Source organism: Musa acuminata, chromosome BXJ3-4 (genome assembly GCF_036884655.1).
Source record: "Musa acuminata AAA Group cultivar baxijiao chromosome BXJ3-4, Cavendish_Baxijiao_AAA, whole genome shotgun sequence".
In the NCBI taxonomy this organism is placed as follows: Eukaryota; Viridiplantae; Streptophyta; class Magnoliopsida; order Zingiberales; family Musaceae; genus Musa; species Musa acuminata.
The window spans coordinates 31,776,590-31,799,873 of NC_088352.1; the positions used below are offsets into that span (position 1 = coordinate 31,776,590).

The 23,284-nt window shown below is 43.1% G+C and overlaps 1 protein-coding gene across 1 annotated transcript; it reads left to right on the forward strand.

The window, feature by feature from the left end:
• Window positions 1-9,212: 9,212 nt before the first annotated feature.
• Window positions 9,213-12,948, forward strand: LOC103981958 (beta-amylase 3, chloroplastic). The gene is made up of 4 exons (XM_009398736.3): window positions 9,213-9,864; window positions 11,288-11,498; window positions 11,685-11,795; window positions 11,938-12,948. The coding sequence occupies exons 1-4, from the start codon at window positions 9,335-9,337 to the stop codon at window positions 12,727-12,729; spliced, it is 1,644 nt and encodes a 547-aa protein (XP_009397011.2). The 5' UTR covers window positions 9,213-9,334; the 3' UTR covers window positions 12,730-12,948.
• The last annotated feature ends 10,336 nt before the right edge of the window (window positions 12,949-23,284 follow it).

The following is a 23,284-nucleotide window of genomic DNA, read 5'->3' on the forward strand; positions in this document are numbered from 1 at the left end:
AGATCAAATAATCATAAAAATCATCATGCATAACTTTAAAATCTTATGCATAAAATCGTCAATCATGGAATCAAAACATTTAATATTTTCATTACATCTTTATGCATTATTAAGTATACAATCGTCAAGCATCATGCATACACTATTTCATATAAGTATGCCTATTTCATTTATGCCAAATCAAAACATACATCATTTTTGAAACCACAAAATTCACTTTTATTTCCGTGAAAATCAATAATCCATAAATCTCAAAAATCATCATGCATAATTTTAAAATTTATTAAGCATGATCATTATGCATCATTACATTATTTCATCAAACTTAAAGCATTTTCAATCAAGTTCATTGTAGTAATGTATTTTTCTTTTTAGGTGAATCTAACTTTTCATGCTTAGTTTCCATACAAAAGCCATGCATCATTTTTAAAATCGGAAGGCAATATGAAAATCATTAAGATATACATTATTGCTTCTCAAGCACATACATAAAATTAATCATATTTAGTGTGCAAGCATTAGATTAACATTTTATTATATTTTCATACAATTTTCATGATCATTTTCAAAAATTACTTAGAAAGATAAGTATGATTCCTAATTTTTTTTGCATTTTCATTACATTCTAAAAATAATTTTTCTAAACTAAATAAAAAAAAGCATCATGGAAAGAATCAAGTAATTTTAAAATAAATTAAAGGGGTTTCAATTACCTCATTGTCGAATGTTGTTAAGGCGTAGTTTGTCACCTCACCTTTGTTGATTTTCTCATCATCTTCGGAGGAGCTCGATTCATCCCAAAATGTGTTCTTCTTCTTACGTTCAAAGCAAGTAGCTGCATTTTTTTTGTTCTTTAATTTTTATTTTATGAACTTTTTAAATTTCTTAGTGAGTTTAAGTTCACCATCACTTGAGCTTATACTCAAGTGGTCTTCAAATGTTCTAAGTTTGAAATCCTTCCTATTCTTTGGAATGTGGTTCTCGAGTTCTTCACGTGCATTGCACGTCATTTCATGGGTCATCAAAGACCCTATTAGTTCTTCGATCAAAAAATATTTAAATTTTTTGATTCTTGAATAGCGATTACTTTTAAATCCTAAGTTTTAGAAAGTGAGCACAAAATCTTGTTAACGAGTTCAAATTTTAAAAAGCTTTTACCAAGTGCTTTTAGACTATTGACGACATCCATAAAACGGGTGTACATGTCTCCAATAGTCTCTCTTGGTTCTATATAAAACATCTCAAAATCGTGCATAAAAAAATTTACTTTAGAATCTTTTACACTACTTGTGCCTTCATGTGTGACTTCTAATGTGTGCTAAATCTCAAAAGTTATTTCGCAATTATAAACCCGATTAAATTCATTTTTGTCTAAGGCGCAAAACAAGGCATTCATAGCTTTTGCATTTAAAGAAAATGTCTTCTTCTCCAAATCATTCCAATGGTTCATTGGAAGAGAAGACATTTGAAAACCAGATTCAATTATATGCCATAAATCGAGATTCAATGAAAGCAAGAAAACTCTCATTCGAGTTTTTCAATAAGTGTAGTCCGTCCCATTGAAAAAGGGAGGATGAATGATAGAGTGACCCTCTTGAAAGCCGAAATGAGCCATTTCTCTTATGGGTTAAACCAACTGAGAAATCACAAGGCTCTAATACCAATTGTTAGGATCAAGAGGTCGGCACTAAGAGGGGGGGTGAATTAGTGCAGCAGAAAGATTACGTCTTGATTAAAACTTCGTTCGATAAAAACCAATTCCGACGAAAACCTTTTCGTAAAGATCTTAACTTGAAACTCATTTGTAAATGTATTGAAAGCAGTAAGCGATTAAAGAAGTTTGCAGTAAAGATAAATTTCATAAAGGAAATACAAACCAGATTTTAGAGTGGTTCGGTCAATATGACCTACATCCACTTTCGGCTTCCTCCTCCGATGAGTTTACCAGCGTCCACTAGAGGCATTCCTTCAATAGACGAAGGCCAATCACCTTTTACACCCCTCTTTTACTTTTACTAGGTTTATGAGATAACCCTTACAAGCACTCACTCTCCTCTCTAAATAGAAATCTAAATTTAAGCTAGAGGGGGGAATACACTTATAATCACAGTAGCATTTTCTCTCATTTAATCACTTTGTGCTTATGTGCTTTAACCAGGGATGAGAGGGGTATTTATAGGCTTCAAGTTGATTCAAACTTAAAGCCTAAAACTTTTCCATCTAGGGTTCCCCGGGCACGGGTGGTACCATCGCCCAATGTCAATCACACTAACACTGCCCTAGGCGATACCACCGCCTGGGGGGCAGTGCTAGGTGGTACCACCACCCAGACTAGCAGTATCATCGCCTGGCACCCTGCTAGGGGTGGTACAACTGCCCAGACCGATGGTACCATCACTTGACACAGTCTCGAAGATTGTGCCATGACAATGAGACTTCTTGGGGCACTGTTTAGGCTTCTTATTAGGCCCAACATAGTTCTTACATGGGCCTAGCTAGCCCCTAATTGGGTTGGCCCAAATCCAAGCCCAATTACTTGCTAACTACAAAATCCTAACACATTTGCTAAGCTAAACAAGTCCCTATGTCTATTCTTCCGGTGAACTTCCGACGATCTCTTGGCAATGTTCTAGCGAACTCCTGGCAAGCTCTTGGACTTTACGACGATCTTCTTAGCGAGTTCCGATGAGCTTCTCTGACAAGCTCTGAGACTTTTCAGTTGGTTCTGCCAGAACTTCTGATGAACGTCCGAACTTCCAACAAACTCTCGAACTCCCAACGAAATCGTGTCCTTGACTCCGAGACTTCATTTTGCTTCATACCTTGCTATTGTAGTTAATCCTGCACATGTAAAACACACTTCGATCTAGATAATTAATACTAAGCATTAATCATATTGTCCGATATGTCATTGGTCCCTCGATGCTTTGTCCGATTCTTCGGCGCATCATCCTCTCTTGCAGCCTATTGTCTAATCGGCCAGTTGACTCCGCAACTCCGATATCCTTAGTGCAATATCCACTCTTTTTGGCCTGATGCCCGAATCTATGGCCTGAAGCCTTCTGTCGATACGTCGACCAATCCACCGGCCCGACAACCAATCTTCTGATATGTTCCTCCGGCCCAACATGATTTTTTCTACTTTAATTGTCTCATCCTAATCGAAGTATCCTGCGTTACTTAAAACGTAGATTAAAACATAAACATTTATTGATTAGTTTTATCATCAAATTCTAAGATTCAACAACAACCAAGTTGATGATGCTACAATTGGTCACATAGCTCGCAAAGGTGGGTGTCGAGCGAAGGGTGGTGGCTTACTATGGATGCCAAACTTGCCACAAGCAACACAGTAAAAGCTTGGTAGTAGCCTTATTGTGGGTGGTTGCTACAGTGTGCAGTAGCTTTGGCTACGAGCGGTGGTCTAAGTTAGTAGTCATAAAGGTCATGCGATGCAATGGCGATTGCATCATACGGTTTCAATGACAATAGCGTCTTTGCCTGTGACCGATGAATCAGTTCACAAAGGTTACGTCGATATTGTTGCACAACGATTGACATCAACGAGATGTTGGTCAACCGTAGACACCATGTACAGTGGAACATTGTGTTGATCGATGGGGTTATCAGTCGACCACGTGAGAATGGCTATGCACCCCGATGACTATAGTCGATGTATAGGTAACGGATGACCTTATGGATTCTTTTAATTTTAGTCGGTGTACAGTGGAACATTGTGTTGATCGATGGGGTCATCAGTCGACCACGTGAGAACGACTATGCACCCCGATGACTATAGTCGATGTATAGGTAACGGACGACCTTATGGATTCTTTTAATTTTAGTCAGTGTTCTTTTGACAATTTTATAATTTTAATTCAAGTTGGTGTCCTTATGAATGTATATGCCAATAAAATTATAGTTTTGCCCTTCAAAAGTTGAAATTTTTTTACTTATATCCTTAATGATAAAATTGGCTAATTTGACATGCTATTTTTATAGGATTTGATTCTGATTATATTTTGACTACTTGATTGGATTTAGATTTAATCAATCTCATGTTGACCAAATTTAAAAAAAGTTAAATTCTGATTTGATCAATTTTAATTTTGATTGACCTAATTTGGCTGATGTTTAGTTCAAATCTATCAGCTCATGTTTGGGAAGTCCAATTATAGACTTATTCAATTAAATAGGGTTGATTGGTTTAATTTAGGATTCTATGCATAATTTAAGAATATAAAATTTTATTTTCTTTTATAATTTTCTCATATGATATATTGGTAAAATTTTTGTTTGTGATAATTAAATTCTAATTATTATTTTAACATATTTATATAGTTATTCATATGTATATAAAATTATAAAATAATATTTATTTTTCATATAAATATATGATTTATAGTTATCATGATTATAATTATCATATGAGTTTTTTTACTAATTGATATTTAATAATTATTTTGATTATTATATTATTATTATTAAATTATATTTTATAAATTAGATTAAAGTATATTTGGTGAATATTATTTGTAACTTAAATCTCTGAGTTTTATCATTATAGAATGTTTTAAATTATATTTTATATTATTATATTATTCTTATAACTTTCAAAGTAGCTTGGATTAATAAATTTATAAAATTATATTAAAATTTTAATTAAAATAAAATATTAAAAATAATATTTATAAAGACATAAGAGATTTAGATAATCCTAATAGAAAATCTACTATCAATAATTATACGATGAAATATGATGATACTATTTTGGATATCCTTACAATTAATTATTGTATACCTAAAAGTAATAATACTATTCCATAATGATGGTATCAGTTCTTCATCATGGTAAAATCTTATATGAATATTAGATATATCAATATTTTACCCAAAGGTAAAATAGAGATGATATAAATCGTTCAACATATATTGAAAAACTTAAAGTATTTATATTATTTTATTTTATTATAGTGATGCTTTCTTTATTAATTTAATTTAATTTTTATATTAAATTATTATAAATGACTTGAGCATGCATAATTTATATAAGTTGTTAGATTTTGATCAGACTAGTTGAATGGATCATAGACTTAGTTCTCTAAAATAAATAATTGATAATCAAGAAATGTCTAAATAGTTAAGTTTTATAATAATTATTAATAATATTTAGGCTTTATTATAGTATACAATTAGTATATTAAAATATTTAAAGATAAATTTAAATTTACTAATGAGTCATTAGTTGACATCTTAACGAAAATACTAACTGAAATTCAATATGATTGTATTAGAGGAATTCAAGATTATATCCTCAAAATAACTAACACAGTTACAAGGCTTTAGAACATTGGGTATGAATATAGTTGAATCATTTCTCGTATAATTTATTTTTAGATTAGCTCATTTAAAATTTACTATAATAAAATTAAATATAAGTAAAACTTAAATAAGTTGACTAGTATATATATGTAGAAAAAAATTAAGATTAAAATAGTAAGGACTCATAATATTTTTGGTACTACTCTAGAAGTGAATAACAATAAAAGAAAGTTGAAACATAAATCGCTTGATGTTATAAATGATATATAGACTTACAAAAGAAAAAATTTTAAGTACTTTTATTATGGCAAGAAAGACAATATAAAGGACTTTAAGGTTTAACATGAAAAGACTTTGTATAAGTTTGACCTTTATATACTTAAAATTAAAAATTATATAAGTTATTTTTTAATACTTAGTAGATTGGTTCTGATGTTTCAACTTGTTAGGATCGGGGTCGGCACTAAGAGGGGGGGTGAATTAGTGCAGCGAAAAGATTACGTCTCGATTAAAACTTCGTTCGATAAAAATCGTTTCCGACAAAAACCTTTTCGTAAAGATCTTAACTTGAAACCCGTTTGTAAATGTATTAAACGCAGTAAGTGATTAAAGAGGTTTGCAGTAAAGATAAATTGCATAAAGGAAATGCAAACCAGATTTTAGAGTGGTTCAATCAACGTGACCTACATCCACTTTCGGCTTTCTCCTCCGACGAAGTCACTAACGTCCACTAGAGGCCTTTCTTCAATAGGCGAAGACCAATCACCTTTTATACCCCTCTTCTTTTTTTACCGGGTTTAGGAGATAACCCTTACAAGCAGTCACTCTCCTCTCTTAAATAGAATTCTAACACTTAGACTTGGAGGAGGGAATTTCTAAAGAGATTGCAGCAACGTTTCTTTGCTTTTAGATTCTCTATGCTTGTGTGCTTTAACCAGGGATGAGAGGGGTATTTATAGGCTTCAAATTGATTCAAACTTGGAGCCAAAAACTTTTCCAACCTGGGTTCCCCGAGCCGGGCACGGGCAGTACCACCGCCCGGTGTCAGTCGACACTGACATTGTGCTGGGCAGTACCACCGCCCAGGTCTGGCAGTACCACCACCTAGGGGGCAGTGCTAAGTGGTACCATCGCCCAGACTGGCGGTACCATCGCCTGACACCCTGCTAGGGGCGGTATAACTACCCAGACCAGCGATACCACCACCTGACACAATCTCGAAAACTGTGCCACGACGGTGAGACTTCTTAGGGTACTGTTTGGCTCTCTTATTGGGCCCAACACAATTCTTACATGGGCCTAGCTAGCCCCTAATTGGGTTGGCCCAAATCCAAGCCTAATTACGTACTAACTACGAAATCTTAACACATTTGCTAAGCTAAACAAGTTCCTATGTCTATTCTTCCGGCGATCTTCCGGCGAACTTCTAACGATCTCTCGGCAATATTCCGGCGGACTCCCGACAAGCTCTTGGACTTCACGACGAACTTCTTGGTGAGTTCCGATGAGCTTCTCTAGCAAGCTCTGAGACTTTTCGGCTGGTTCTGCGAGAACTTCCGACGAACGTCCGGACTTCCGATGAACTCTCGAATTCCCAACGAAATCGCGTCCTTGACTCCGAGACTTCATTTTGCTTCATACCTTGTTATTGCAGTTAATCCTGCACATGATTTTACTTCATTTTGCTTCATACCTTCCGACGAACTCTCGAAGCCTTTTGTCAATACATTGATCGATCCACTGGTCCGACGTCCAATCTTCTGATATGTTCCTCCAGCTCAACATGATTTTTTCTACTTTAATTGTTTAATCCTGATCGAAGCATCCTACGTCACTCAAAACACAGATTAAAACATAAACACATATCAATTGGTTTCATCATCAAAATATGAGATTCAATACAACTTATGTTACTAATAATAAAGATTCATTTTAATATGAAAACCAAAATAGTATAAAATATTCATCGTTATGGGAATCATCATAAAGAAAAAGTGATAGTAATAAGTTCTTCTCGCCTATGTCTAGAAAAAAATCATTTAATGAATTTTAAGAATGCATGTTATATTCCTATAATTCTAAAATTTAGATTCTTTATCTAAAATTATTAGGATAATATCTTCCTTTTAGTGATTGTAAATACAATATATTTATGATTCAATAAAAGTAACTTTTAAATTCTGTAGATGGTTTATACAGAATCAATATGAATTTTAAATTTACAACGATCCTATAATCAAATATTAGAATAAAATATAGTTTTATGAATTTCTTAAAATTATATATACATATGTAGGTCACTCTATATTCCCTGTTTTAGTGGTGAGAGATATATAAGATTCCTAGATTATTGACTTGATTATAGTACGAGGATAATTGAATATGGTAATATAAGATTTTTAGAAAATAATAAATTAGTGATAGTGAGAATCTTAAATTTTAATCTTGATATTTAGGAGATATAGATTGATATTCCTTTATCATTTTATATTTTAGAATTTATTATTCTTCAAATCACTAACTTATAAATTGTTTGAAAGAACGTTTTGATTTACCTATAAGAATGAGATTATGATATAGGAATCAAAAGAATCCCTCGTTGCTTTCAAGATTTATGGGAAGTGACGATTCAAAAAAATGGCATGATGAAATAAAAGAAGAGTTTAAATTAATAGACCAAAATGATGTTTGAGAACTTATTAAATTACATAATAATTATAAAAAAAAATTTGTTATAGATGAGTTTTTAAAACTAAATATAGCTTAAAGGGCAATATTGAATAATTAATTCCCTAAGGCCTTACATCTTAGAGTATTCGAAAGAATATATTCTTATGATTAGATTTATGAGTAATTTATAAAAGGTATAATGATATATGTTTTAATGGATAATAATTGATATATATATATATATATATATATATATATAATGATTAAATATGATTGTCTTAATAAGATAAATTATAAGGATCATTTTAGATTATACTAGAAAGAATAAATAATATTATGGCACATAGAAGGAAATAAGATATTGATGGCATATAACTGTTATGACTTACAACTTAATATAATATTATTATATTTATTAGTCTTATTGATCAATTTTATAAAATTTATGTACATATGTAAAATATCGTTTTAAGAGTTTAGAATTTAATTGATTAAAATTATTTATAAATAATCTTTTATTTTATTTATTTTGATTTTTGATTTTTTTATGTCTTATTAAACCAAGTGAAAGAACGTTAGATTATATGATTCTTTTTAATTATGTAAGATATATTATAGATTTGATTGAATTCTAATTATGATTATAAGCTAATAGAAAGAAAGTCAAATTATGATATAATTCCTTAGAAGACACCGAGGGACTCTCATACTTATTTATTCTAAATTCTTTACTCTCGCTTATAAATAAATAGGATCTATTATATATTAAATATTATAATATCATGTCCCCTTAGTACTTATTTATCGTTTATAGATAGAAGTAAGTCTAGTTGTACAAAGAATAGAAAGGAGTGAGTCTAGTTTTTCTTATAAATCAAAATTATTATTTCTTTCAAATCCGACGATCTACAAATAACATCTTCTGAATAATATGAAAAAGTACGTAATACTTATATTGATCTATCATTATTTGGTTTAGATTTTGATATTAAAATTTTTATATAATAAAAATATGATTATGCTTACGTGTCACTTTTTATATCCAACCATGTGTTAAATGTGACGTAGAAAAGCTGCTCATGAGTTCCCTCCGATCACTTTTTTCTACTTTTACATTGAAGATATTGAGCCCACCACATTTGTCTGTTTCAAAGATTCAAACCTTCTTGGTTGATCTTTTTCTTTTATAAATCAGCAGCCTCTCTCAACATTATATCCTCAAACCTATCTTCCTTCTCTCTCTCTCTCTCTCTCTCTCTCTCTCTCTCTCTCTCTCGTCTTAACAACATAATTCTGCACAAGATATAGTTAATTTTCGATCTTTCAAGTTTTGGCTGCAGCTATGGCCCTTACTCTACGTTCATCGACTTCTTTCATGACCAACCCCATCGACCCCAGCAAGAGCCACAAGGCCTCCGACGAGTCCCCCAGCTTGCTCCCCCTCAGCCCCCGTAAGCCTGCCTGCCGCCTCCGAGCGGCGAAAGCGTCCAACCACGGCATGATCGAGCGAGCACCGGCAGTGCACGGGGGCTGGAAGGCCGAGCAGCTCCACGGGCTCTCCGGCGTGCACGGAGTTCCCGGAGGGACGGCTCGGGTGCCGGTCTACGTGATGCTGCCACTGGACACGGTGTCGCCGGAGGGGAGACTGCAGAGGGCGAGGGCGCTGAACGCCAGCCTGATGGCCCTGCGCAGCGCCGGGGTGGAGGGGGTGATGGTGGACGTGTGGTGGGGGCTGGTCGAGAAGGACGGCCCCCTGCGCTACAACTGGGAGCCGTATCTGGAGCTGGCGCAGATGGTGGAGAGGAACGGGCTCAAGCTTCAGATGGTCATGTCCTTCCACCAGTGTGGCGGTAACGTGGGAGACTCTTGCAGGTACATCATGTTTGATGATGCTTTTGGCTTTGCCTTTTACTTTGTCGCTAATATTCATCTTGTTTAAACTTTGTCCACTGCTAATTCTATATACAATCTTGTATATGCTACCCAAAACTTGGATCCATGCAATTTTGAATTAGATATCCATCCACAAAAGGATTAGTGTCCCATGACATATCTTACTTGATTTGTGTAGATAACAAGTGTTGGGGGCTACTTGAGGCTAAGATTCACCCTTCACAAATAATAGGATAAGTCACTCAAAATATTACAATTTTTCAAGAGAAAAAAATGTTGAAAACAGTATTTCGTATCTGATTTGTTATGCTTCGATTAGATTAACCCATGAGTATTTTTGTTTTAATTTATGTCTAGTTAAAAAAAATATTGCATTTTTATTCCATAAATAAGGCCTATGTTGATTTATATGGACTTAATAGGTATTAAATAATAAAATCATATTTAAGTATTTCGGACCAATAATATAGTCTCAATGATCCCTTCAAATTGAGATTATGATATTGTAAACTATAAATAATCATTTTTAAATCTAAAATAAGGGGTAAAGATTTGTATGCTAATCATAAAATAATTTTCCAAAAAGGCCTTTTTCAAATTTACATCACTAATATAATTTTTTGATGTTACCTAACGAAAAAATAATTTCTTTATGTACAATAGTTTTACATCTTGGGATCTACCAAACCTTTCGGCTTGATATATATATATATATATATATATATATATATATATATATATATATATATATATATATTGTAAAAGTATAATTATTTGGGGATTTGGTCATTTCATTGGTAACACAGGCATCCAAAACTCCCATAATGTTGCGTGCCAAACTTCTTCTTGTTCGATAAGCGTTTCTTGCGTGACTCCTCTAAATTGGGAATCTCTCCCAATTCGAAGTTTGAGGCGTCCAACTGTCTTGTTGCTTGCCTTTGTGGATTTGCTATGGTTGCTTGGCTTAGCGCAGCCTAGTCATTGATTTGATGGCTCTCCTTTGTAGCAGTCGTCAATACAATATCATATGCCTCCATGGGGTTGGTGAGTCCACTTTAGCCATGTTAGGTGTACCTCCAATCAACAGTACTTGCATATATTCATCATCCCATTTCACATGACTGGTAAACTGAGGTGGAAGTGTCCTTCACATTGACAAACAATAATTAAATATATGTTAGTCCAATTGACTTTAGAGACGCATCGAATTTAAGTTTTCAAAAATTAAAATTTGACTTTGAGACGAGAAAGCATCCATTAGAACTCAATTTTTGCTGCAACCTTAGCTCTTCAGTTTTCATTAAACATGACAAATATCAAAAGCATAAAATATTGCAACGCCGGGGTTCTGTTAGTACTGTTGTTGACCTGAGCTAATCCAAAGCTTGGAAACTGAATGCAGCGTTCCATTGCCGCCATGGGTGCTTGAAGAGACGAGGAGGGATCCAGACATCGTGTACGCCGACAGATTAGGACGACGCAACCCCGAGTACATCTCGCTCGGCTGCGACACGTTGCCGGTGCTCATGGGGCGAACTCCCATCCAAGTCTATTCCGATTACATGAGAAGCTTCAAGGACAGATTCAACTGCTACCTCGGCCATGTCATTGTCGTAAGCATCAAGCATCTCAACAATTCTTTGTCTTCTCGATGTCATCAAATCCAATTGTATCTTTTTCGAAGGAATAAATGTTTCCGATTAACTCTAGAGTTCCATCCTGAACATATCAATCTCATGAAAGAATCATCAATTCGGCTTCAAACCAATGCAGTCACTTATTTACTTATTGCGCTTCAGGAAATCCAAGTAGGGATGGGCCCCTGTGGGGAGCTGAGGTACCCATCTTATCCTGAGAGCAATGGAACTTGGAGGTTTCCTGGGATTGGAGAATTCCAGTGCTATGACAAGGTGACCATCTAAGATTCGTTACATGCTCAAGATTTGCAGTTCTTTTTGCCCAGCATCCCTCTTTTGACAATGGCTAACTTTCCATATACGATCACGCATTAGATAGTCTCACAAATTAAATGGTGTTTATGCTTTGGGACAGTACATGAAAGCTTCTCTGCAAGCTGCTGCGGTTGCAGCCGGACATGAGGAGTGGGGCAAGGATGGGCCGCATGATGCTGGGCACTACAACCAGTTCCCGGAGGACACCGGCTTCTTCCGGAGAGAAGGCACGTGGAACACAGACTACGGCAAATTTTTCCTCGAATGGTACTCGGGAACGCTACTGGAGCACGGCGACCGCGTCCTGGCTGCAGCAGAGGCCATATTCCGCGGCACCGGCGCCAAACTATCCGGCAAAGTTGCAGGAATCCACTGGCACTACCGAACCCGTTCTCATGCAGCCGAGCTCACCGCCGGCTACTACAACACGAGGTTCCACGATGGCTACCTGCCCGTAGCAAAGATGATGGCGACGAGGGGCGTTGTCCTCAACTTCACGTGCATGGAGATGAGAGACGAGCAGCAACCAGGCCACGCCAACTGTTCGCCGGAGCTAATCGTTCGGCAGGTGAAGCAGGCGGCCAAGGCAGCCGGAGCGGAGCTGGCGGGGGAGAATGCATTGGAGAGATACGATGAGAAGGCGTACTCGCAGGTGTTGGCTACGAGCAGGGCCGACGACAGCATTGGCCTGAGTGCCTTCACCTACTTGAGGATGAACAAGAGGCTCTTTGAAGGTGAGAATTGGCGGCACTTCGTCTCGTTCGTGAAGAACATGTCGGAAGGTGGAAGGAAGGTTGTGCCCCACAAGAGTGATTGCAGCCACTCCGACCTCTACGTTGGTCACATCACCGGATGCAAGAGCTCGAAGATGGCTGAAGCATCCGCTGTCTGATGACTACGAGAATACAGACGGAGAATACATACGCAGATCCATGCATACATAATTGGATATGGTTGTACGGTGTAATTATAGCTGCACGCATAGCAAACAATAAACCAGAATTTAAGGACTATACGTAGAACCAAACAAAATTGAAAACTAGTTGGTTGGGCAAAGTATATGTTCATTCACTTAAAGAAATATATATATTTATATGACAGGTTTTAATAATTATCTGTAATTTCATTTTTATTGGTCAATATATGTAGTTTATTTTTCATAATGCTATATCAGGATATACTGCTTTCAAACAGTGGCAAAATCTCATCTTATTGAGACCGTCGATGGGGATTTTAAATTACTATGTTAAAATTCTAAAAACTTTGGATAGATTATGAGTCTTTTATACATGATCAAAAGAGGCAATGGAAGGATGATGAGTTGGATGATCTTTGTGCCTTGTTATTTTCTTGTATTTCTTATTACTCCTAATATATAAATCTGCCCTGTGGGTGGAATTCTATGATTTCTAATGTTACTCGGTTGGCTCTCCAACTTTTAAATTATTTTTATAAATGATAAATGGTGAAGGTGAGATTTGATATTGAGTCAAATATCCATGTATGGTTATTTTTGTCTCAAACGCCTATTACTCATGGGTTATAATTGATTATTAGCCTATGATAATTATCATGTTTGATACAGTATATTTTGGCGGCCTGAACACGTCACAGCCAACACAGCACGTCAAGTCAAAGCCCTACGCCACATGTCCCGTCCCGGGATCTCGGGGTGGTGCTGTCTGACATTGCTCTGCACATCCTGGAATGGCGGCCAGTCAGAATGGTCGTCCCATCCCTCGGCGGTTAGCGACGACGCCGAATCGATGATCATCAACCCTCGCGCCATAGTATAAAACCCCTGGCTGGCCTCTGGCCAGGGGAAAGGCATAAAACAAAAAAGGGAAAAAAAAAAGAGCAATCCCTCTCTTTACTAACTTACTCGTTGGAGGGGCCACAACCGAGGATCACCCGGTGAAGACTATTTTTGCAGGAGGGTGACCACTCGTTGACGGCGAGGGACTCGGCACGGGAATGCCAACCGCCCGCCAGTGTGGAGTTGTTAATCGGCCCTGATCTCGACCAACGCTAACAGCACTCCTTCCCGAGGCTTCGACCACCTCATCATCCAGATCACCCCGCAGTAGGCTCCCGACATCAACCCGCAGACCTAATAGTGCTAACTCACTGGCCACGGCGTATTTGTTCGCTAACATTTTGGCGCTATAAGGAGGGCCATGTCAAAGGAGCATCTTGCTGGAGCTCTCCCCGAGGGAGAACCACATGCTGACCTCCCTTCCGCCGAACCCGAAAGTTAGGTCCTCCCCACTCTCAGAGATGGCGGGATTCCGACCTTAATGCCAGATCGCTACTAGCGCCTGTTCAACGACCCGGGGTTGTCACCCCCCCGGATTTGTCACAGGACTCTCGGCTATGACACCCGAGGCATTCCTCGGCCTATCCAAGCAAGTGCGGGCCATGGTGGGCATGATGCAGATGCTCGCTCTGCTCATTCCTTAGATCATGCAGCTAGCGACTCCCCCGAGTGACCCGGCCCGGCAGAGGTCGAGCGGGGAGCAAGTTGAGACTAGAGAAGCCCGAGAGCAAGCGATGGACCCAAGAGATCCGCCTAGACAGAACATACTCGCAACCTGCTGAGTCACCCTACCCCACCTCGAGCCTGACACCGTATCATCCGATTCGACGGATGACTCGCTTAGGGCCTAGTTGTCCCGAGTCAATCAATGCCTCGACGAGTTCCAACGTGAGTTCCGAAAGTCATAGAGCGAGTCCAACGAAGACAGCTCAGGCGGGTCCCCTTTCACTCAGGAAGTACAAGACAAGCCAGTACCCCTCAACTTCAGGCTACTGGCATTAGAGACATACGACGACGACTCCGATCCCGCGGAGCACGTCTTTGCATTCCGGGCTCAGATGGCCCTCTATGGCACCTCCGATGCATTAATGTGTCGGGCATTCTCGACCACCCTGAGGGGACCAACGCGAGCATGGTTCAGTCGGCTACGTCAATCCTCGATCTCATCCTTCGACCAGCTTGCTAGGGAGTTCGAGCAGAACTTCCTCACCAGTGTGCGACCTAGGCCTTTCATGGCTACCCTGCTTGCGTTATCCCAGCACGAAGACGAGTCGCTTTCTTAGTTCGTGGCACGTTTTGCCATTGAGATCCAGGGATTCCCGGATGCTCACCCTCTCTAGTCATGCAAGCGTTTCTGATGGGTTTGAAGCCTTCGAGGTTCTTCTGGTCGCTCATCGAGAAGCCATCGATGACCGTCTCTGAAATGCTCCAGCGCACCAACCAATACGTCGCCGCCGAAGTGTTGGTGGCGAGGAAGCGTATAGAAGGCAAGAGGCCAAGGGTGGAACAATCCTGAGGAACAACCTCAGCAACCTTGGCGCCACCCTGCCGGGGGCTTGATCGACAAGAGCTACTCCCGAGGCCCCTGCCTCTTCCCCTGAAAACCTCCCACACCGAGATCTTCCTCCAAATTAGGGAAAAAGGTCTCTTGCGACATCCACGTCCCATGAGGGCCACTCACAAAGATCGGTCTAAATATTGCAGGTTCCACTGAGACTATGGCCATGATACGGAGGATTGCCACGACCTCCAGAATCAAATAGAGGGACTGATCTACAGAGGCCACCTCGGACGCTATCTCAAGGAACACCGGGAAGTGACTCCGCGCCCTAAGGAACCCGTCGAAAGATAAATCAACTTTATCTCCGGGGGACCTGTGATCGGTGGCAACAGCTCTGCGGCGAGAAAAGCCTACGCCCGCACCACGGTCGAGAAACATCCCCGGCCCAAGCTCGAGCCTGAAATCACCTTCGGGGTTGGAGAAGTCGAGTGCTCCCACCACGATGACATGTTGATGATCTCCATCTAGGTCGTTAATGCTCGAGTAAAAAGGGTGATGATCGACACCGGGAGCTCCGTCGATGTTCTTTACTTCGACGCCTTCAGAAGGCTCGGCTTGACCGAAGGAGACCTCACCCCAATGGCATCAGTACTCATAGGATTCACAGGGGATTCTATATCCCCGCTCGGGACTATGGCCCTCCCTGTCACCATTGGGGAGGTGCCGAGAGTGAAGACAATGATAATTGGTCCTTTATGGTGGTCGATCTGCCCTCGGCTTACAAGTGCCTCCCCTTTTTTCGAGCTCTACAATGGGCCGACGACTTTACGTGGACCTCAAAGTGCAAGGAAGCCTTCCCAAAGCTAAAGGCGTGCCTCGCCTCGCCCGAACCGGGCGAAACCCTTAGTCTCTACTTGGCAGCCTCACCATAAGTAGTCAGCTTGGTGTTAGTCCAGGAGGTGTCGCCTACTTAGCAACCCATATATTATGTCAGCCATATCCTCATCAGGCCTGAGGTGCGGTACCCCCCGATCGAGAGGCTGGCTCTTGCCCTTATGAAGATGGCCCGAAAGTTGCGGCCCTACTTCTAAGCCCACACAATCAAATTGATCATCGACCAGCTGCTGTGACAGATCCTTTCTAACTTCGACACGGCAGGTCGCATGCTGGGATGGTCAATCGAGCTCAGTGAATTCGACATTCAATACTCCCCCAAGACTACCATCAAAGCTCAAGTATTGGTTGATTTCGTTTCCGAGCTAACCCCTGAAGAACTTGACATGGGGGAGGACAACAACCAAAACACATGGACCTTGCACGTGGATGGCTCATCCACTACCGGAGCGGCTGGTATCAGGCTTATCCTCAAGGACCCATCAGGAGAAACCTACAAGAGGTCGTTCTAATTACAATTTCGAGTTACCAACAGTGAGGCCGAGTATGAGGCATTACTCCACGGCTTGCGCCTCGCTCTGGGGATGCATGTAACAACCTTGAGGTTTTCAGCGACTCCAAATTGGTGACAGGACACGTCAATGGGAGCTACGAAGCCTGCGACCCAACGATGGCACTATATCTCATGGAGACGAAGCGACTCACCCACTGCTTCAACTGTTTCTCAATCGCTAGAATACCTCGGGCGCAGAATGTGCGGGCTGATGCACTAGCTAGGTCAGCCTCCGCCCGCGACCCGGCGTTGGTCCCAGTGATTGAGTCCATAACGGCACCGACGGTGGCGACTCACGAGGTCGCCAAAACAGGTCTACTACCCAACTGGATGGAGGAAATCCTCCGCTTCAAGATGGACGAAAGGGAGCCCGATGACCCGGTGGCCGCGAGACGATTAAGGCAAACCCAAGCCTGGTACTACGTCGTCGATGGGAGGTTGTACCGAAGGGCCTTCTCTCAACCTCTCTTATGCTGCCTCGCGCCATCAAAAGCTAAGACGATCCTCGCTGAGCTCCATGAGGGGATCTGTGAGGAGCACATTGGGGGACGAACCTTGGCCTTTAAGATTCTTCGGCAGGGACACTACTGGCCAACCATGCGTCGGGACACCCTGTCATATGTACAACAGTGCCTGCAATGCTTGAGGCACGCCCTACTGCCACACTAGCTGGCGGTTCCCCTTACCTCGATGGATGCGACCTGGCCCTTCACCCAATGGGGGCTTGATCTTCTCAAACCTTTACCTCCAGCATCGGGACAGCGGTGTTTTCTTATAGTCAGCGTTGATTACTTCACAAAGTGGGTGAAAGCTGAACCCTTAGCTGCCATTACCGAGAAGCAAGTCCAAAGCTTCACGTGGAAGAACATAATCACCTAATTCGGGATCCCAAGGGCTATCATCTCCGATAATGGAGCTCAATTCAACAATGCTAAGTTCAAGGCCTATTGCTAATCATACGGGATCCAGTTGAAGTTGAGCTCTGTCATGCACCCCCAGACCAATGGCCAAACTGAGGTAATAAACTGGGCGATTTTGGAAGGCCTCAAGAGGAGGATCTCGGGCATGCACGGAGCTTGGGTGGAGGAGCATCCCAACATCTTATGGGCAATGCGGATGACTCCTAAAACCATCTCGGGGGAGACTCCGTTCAGCCTTGTGTATGGGACCGAAATGGTCCTTCTACCCGTGATGGTGTTCCCAACCCTACGCACCTCCAGTTACGAATAAAGGGCTTCCGAGGAGGGCCTCCGAGCAAACTTAGGTATCCTCGAAGAAAGGAGAGCCAAGGCACATCTACGTACCTTGGCATACAAGAAGGCAACAGCCCAGGTGTACAACCGCAAAGTCCGCCTGCGGCCAATCAAAGTCAAGGACCTCGTCCTCTGAAGGGCTGAGGTGAGCGACCCAACCCGAGTAAGGGGAAAGCTTACGCCTAACTGGGAAGGCCCATATCGGGTCTATGACATGGTCCAAGATGTTGAATCTCATATTTTGATGATGAAACCAATTGATATGTGTTTATATTTTAATCTACGTTTTGAGTGATGCAGGATGCTTCGATTAGGATGAGACAATTAAAGCAGGAAAAATCATATTGGGCTAGAGGAACATGTTAGAAGATTGGACGTCGAGCCGATGGATCGGTCGATGTATCGACAAAAGGCTTCGGGCCGTGGATTTGGGCATTAGGCCAAGAAGAGCAGATACTGCGCCAAGGATATCGGAGTTGCAGAGTCAACTAGCTGATTAGGAAATAGGCCACAAGAGATAACGATGCACCGAAGAATCAAACGAAGCGTCGAAGGACCAATGACATGCAGGACAACTTGATTAAGGCTTAGTATTAATTATCTAGATCGATGTGTGTTTTTATATGTGTAGGATTAACTATGATAGTAAGACATGAAGCAAAATGAAGTCTCGGAGTCAAGGACGTGATTACGTTGGGAGTTCGAGAGTTCGTCGAAAGTCCGGATGTTTGTCGGAAGTTCTGCCGAAACTAGTCGAGAAGCCTTAGAGCTTGCCAGAGAAGCTCGTCGGAACTCACCAAGAAGATCATTGTGAAGTCCAGAAGCTTGCCGGGAGTCTGCTAGAACATTGCTGAGAGATCGTCGGAAGATCACTAGAAGATCGCCGAAAGCTTGTTAGAAGAATAGACATAGGGACTTGTTTAGCTTAGCAAATATCTTAGGATTTTATAGTTAGTACGTAATTAGGCTTGGATTTGGGCCAACCCAATTAGGGGCCAGCTAGGCCAATGTAAGAACTGTGTTGGGCCCAATAAGAGGCCCAAACAGTGCCCCAAGAAGTCTCACCGTCGTGGCACAGTCTTCGAGACTGTGTCAGGTAGTGGTACTACCCTGCCAAGGGCGGTTCTAGCACTGCCCCCCAGGCAGTGGTACTGCCCAGGATAGTGTCAGCCAGACTGACATTGGGCAGTGGTATTGCTTAACGCAGGCAGTGATACTGCCCGTGCCCAGGGAATCCGAGATGAGAAAGTTTTAGGCTCTAAGTTTGAATCAACTTGAAGCCTATAAATACCCCTCTCATCCCTGGTTAAAGCACACAAGCACAGAGAGTTTAAAAAGAAAGAAACGCTACTAAAATCTTGTGATCTCCTCTCCCTCTTCTAAGTGTTAGACTAGTTTAAGATAGGAGTAAGTGAGTGCTTGTAAGGGTTGTCTCCTAAACTCGGTAAAAAGAGAAGAGGGGTGTATAAGGTGATTGGCCTTTGCATATTGAAGGAAGGCATCTAGTGGACGCCGGTGATCTCGTCGGAGGAGTTCGTCGAAAGTGGATGCAGGTCATGTTGACCGAACCACTCTAAAACTATTGTATTCTTTGGTTTGCATTTTATTCTTACCATTTACATACTGCAAACTATTTTACTTAGTCACTACGCTTTCATATGCTTCCAAGATATTAAGCTTCCGAAATCAGTTTATGTCGGAAACGATTTTATCGCAACAAAGTTTTTGAAGATGATATTTTACCGCTGCATTAATTCACCTCCCCTCTTAGTGCCGACCCCTGATCCTAACATGAGAGGGGACCTATCGACTCGAAACCATAGAGGGAAGCCCCCTGCCAAGAACTTGGAACGCAGCAAACCTAAAGAAATTTTGCCCGTGAGAAAAGTGGGTCGGGGTGCGGAGAAGACATGTGTAGCACATGCACATGCGGCCGGGAAAAAACCAAGGCAGAATTTCAAAATGAAAACACTTCTTGGCAAAAAAGGCATTACATGAGGAGGTCGGGCGGGACAACCCCAAACCCGACCAGCAAAAAACGAGGGATCCATCATCGAAGGAGGGGAAGAACAGCCCCTAGCTTAGGGGGGTGGGGGAGGGAATCTCGGGCCCATAATTAAAGGGGGACACTCACCGGCATGTCGACGTTCTGGTCCACCGGATTGTTAGCAAAGGGATCCGACTTAAGCTCCAGGTCCGGGTACTTTGCCCAGAAGCGAGCGTAGGCCACCTAGTACCTGTACTCGTACGTGGCCCGTCCCGACCGCACCAGGCCACGTTCGAACCCAGCGAATACCTTATACTCGACGATCACCTCCTCAATCCTTTTGGGCAGCCCTAGCCACTCCTCCTTCAAGACCTCCTCAGTGCCCTAAGCTATGGACCTAGCGGTCTCAATATCATGGGAAAGGGTCAGTAGCTCGTTATCCAATGATTGGACGTGTAACCGGCTTTCTTCCAGCTCAGTCTTTAAATGAGCCACCTCCTCACCCAATGCCGAGGCACGCTCCTCGACCGCGGCAATGGCCTCTGGCCCCCCCCGAGCCCTCAGTTCCAGGTTCTCCTTCTAGAGGGTGGCGTCGATATCCAACTGGCACCCAATCATGCGCCCGGTGTCGAAGACCCGGTCGACCAACGCCATGCCATAGTGTTGACTCTACGTGAAGGTCGGTGTCAGTACCCAAGCAGAAAGGGGTCAAGTAGGAAAAGGAAGCCACCACTTACCTAGACGAGCGACTTGGCCGCCCGCTCTGCCAACTCTTCGGAACGGGAGTTGTATAGATCCTTAGCTATGGATAGGTGGAGTGCCCCTCGGAGGAACTATTGGGCAGTAGGCCCGTCGCCCTAGATGCAACTGTTGGCCCTAAGGGTTGACCACCGGGTGGCATAGGGGGCCCCCGGCTCCTTGGCTGGAAGATCAGCCATACTCGGAGCCTGGTACTGCTCACCGTCGGCCCAGGAGTGGACGCAACATAGCTCCCGTATCAGTAATGGTTGCAGCAACACCCTCTTAGAAGGGTCGCCATCGGACGACCCGACCGATCCCTTCCCCTTCACGCCCCCTGAGCCCTCACCCTGGGGGGCAACCCCGGGCAATCCCAGGATGGCGCTCGAGAGAGTGGCAGGGCCCGCGGGTGTTTTTCGAGCCAAAGCCTTTGTCCTCTTCGGAGGGCGCCCCTCTGCTAGAGACACCGACGCCCTCTTCGGATTGCCCTCCTACGAGGGATCCCTACCTCCGGAGCCCTCCCCGTCCCGATACGGGGGCATGACAGCCTTGACGCTGGCCGTCTTCTTCACCAAACGAAGATCCACCATCACTACAAAAGAGGACTGGTCGGTCAGATAAGTCAGGACAAGCGAACAAGCTATCATAAGTGAATGGCCATACCCCCGATGGCGGGGCTCATCTCTGCTTTAATCATTCCCCCCTCGGTCATCTCTTTAATTGCCCGAGAGGAGGACTGGATACCCCTCAGTAGATCCATGACTGTAGTTTCCCCATCGGAGAGCGACGAGGGGGCGTTATCGATGGTCTAAAAGGCCCACCCAGTGCTAAAGCCCCACTCTTCGCTGTAGCTAATAAAGAAGAAACATCTCTTCCAACCCTTGTTGTTGGAAGGTGCACCACTGATCTTAAAACCACTACGGGCGGTCAGGTAGTACCCGCCTGGCCCCCTACCCAAGCGAAAGTAAGCCAGAAAGAAGGCCTAGGACAGCTCGATCCTAGCCCCCCGACACTCTCAGATGAAGGACACCAGGTACCGCCACGAGTTCGGTGACACTTGGGAGGGCGAGATCCCCCAAAGGCAAAGACTGTCCCTAATAATAGGGTGCATCGGGAGCCGCAGCCCCGCCTCAAGCGCCCCCACGGTCAGCCCGAACCCATTAGGAAATCGATCATATGACCGTTGCTCGGACTGAGGGACATGCATATCGTAATGCTCTGGAATGTGGCAGCATCTTAGAGCACTCTCAAAATGTCCTCGGTCACCACCGAGTCCATGTCATGCCACGACTTGAGAGCCTCAAGCACGGTCGAACTCCTTGAGGCCTTCGAGGAGGTGCTACCCGAAGACACACAGACCACCTCGTCCCGGGAACCCCCAGAAGAAGAAAAAGGAGGAGGAGGAGAAGGGGAAGGAGATGAAGACAATGACGAGGATGATGACGGAGACATCCTGACCTCAAAATTACAGGCAAAAAAGCTAGGGCGCGGGATAAAGGATGTAAGCAAGAAGGATGGCCGAGTTGCAAGAAGGGAGCCGAGGCACGGGACGGGGGGTTGAAGGCAAATGTGATGATAACCACCCTGGGTAGGGTTTATGAAAGGCGGGTTACCCACAGTGGGGCGACGGTTGGGGTTTCCCAAGGAGAGAAACAGTTGCTGCATTTAAGACCCGTCACAACCCCTCGGATCTGCTAGATTCACCTGCCTCGGAGCTCGTGCCAGAAGCATCCCATCGCTCGGCCCACCACATGGCATGACGGCATGAACCAACATCCACGTAATAGTTGCTTGGCCCGTAGGTCAGGATCTTGCCCGGGTCGCTCCAGATTACTCTCGACAAGCGACCCGCCAACACCAAGGCCCGAGCCCGAGTATAATAACATGGCTCGCGATTCTAGCTCCTGCCCGGGTCACTTTAGATCACTCTCGACAGGCGACCCACCGGCGTCGAAACCTGAACACGAGCATAGTCACTCGACTCACGATTTCAGCTCCTGCTCGGGTCGCTCCAGATCGCTCTCGACATGTGACTCGCCAGCACTGAAACCTAAGCATGAGCATAGTTGCTTGGTCAGTAGGTCAGGCTCTTGCCCAGGTCGCTCCTTATCGCTCTCGATAGGTGACCAGCCGACACCAAGGCTCGAGCCCGAGTATAATCACTCGGCTCGCGATTCCAGCTCCTACTCGAGTCACTCCATATCGCTCTCGACAGGCGACCCACCGATAGCAAAACTTGAGCACGAGCATAATCGCTTGGCCCGCAGGTCATGCTCTTGCCTGGGTCGCTCCAGATCGCTCTCGACAGGTGACCCACTGGCACCAAGGCCCGAGCCCGAGTATAATCACTTGGCTCGCGATTCCAGTTCCTACCCCGATCGCTCCAGATCGCTCTCGACAAGTGACCCGCCGGTACCGAAACCTGAGCACGAGCATAGTCACTTGGCCCACAAGTCAAGCTCTTGCCCGGGTCGCTCCAGATCACTCTCGACAGGTGACACGCCGGCACCAAGGCCCAAGCCCGAGTATAATCACTCGGCTTGTGATTCCAGCTCCTACCCAGGTCGCTCCAGATCGCTCTCGACAGGTGACCCATGGGCACCGAAACTTGAGCATGAGCATAGTCGCTCGGCCCGTAGGTCAAGCTCTTGCCAGGGTCGCTCTAGATCGCTCTCGACCGACGACCGCCGGCACCAAGGCCCGAG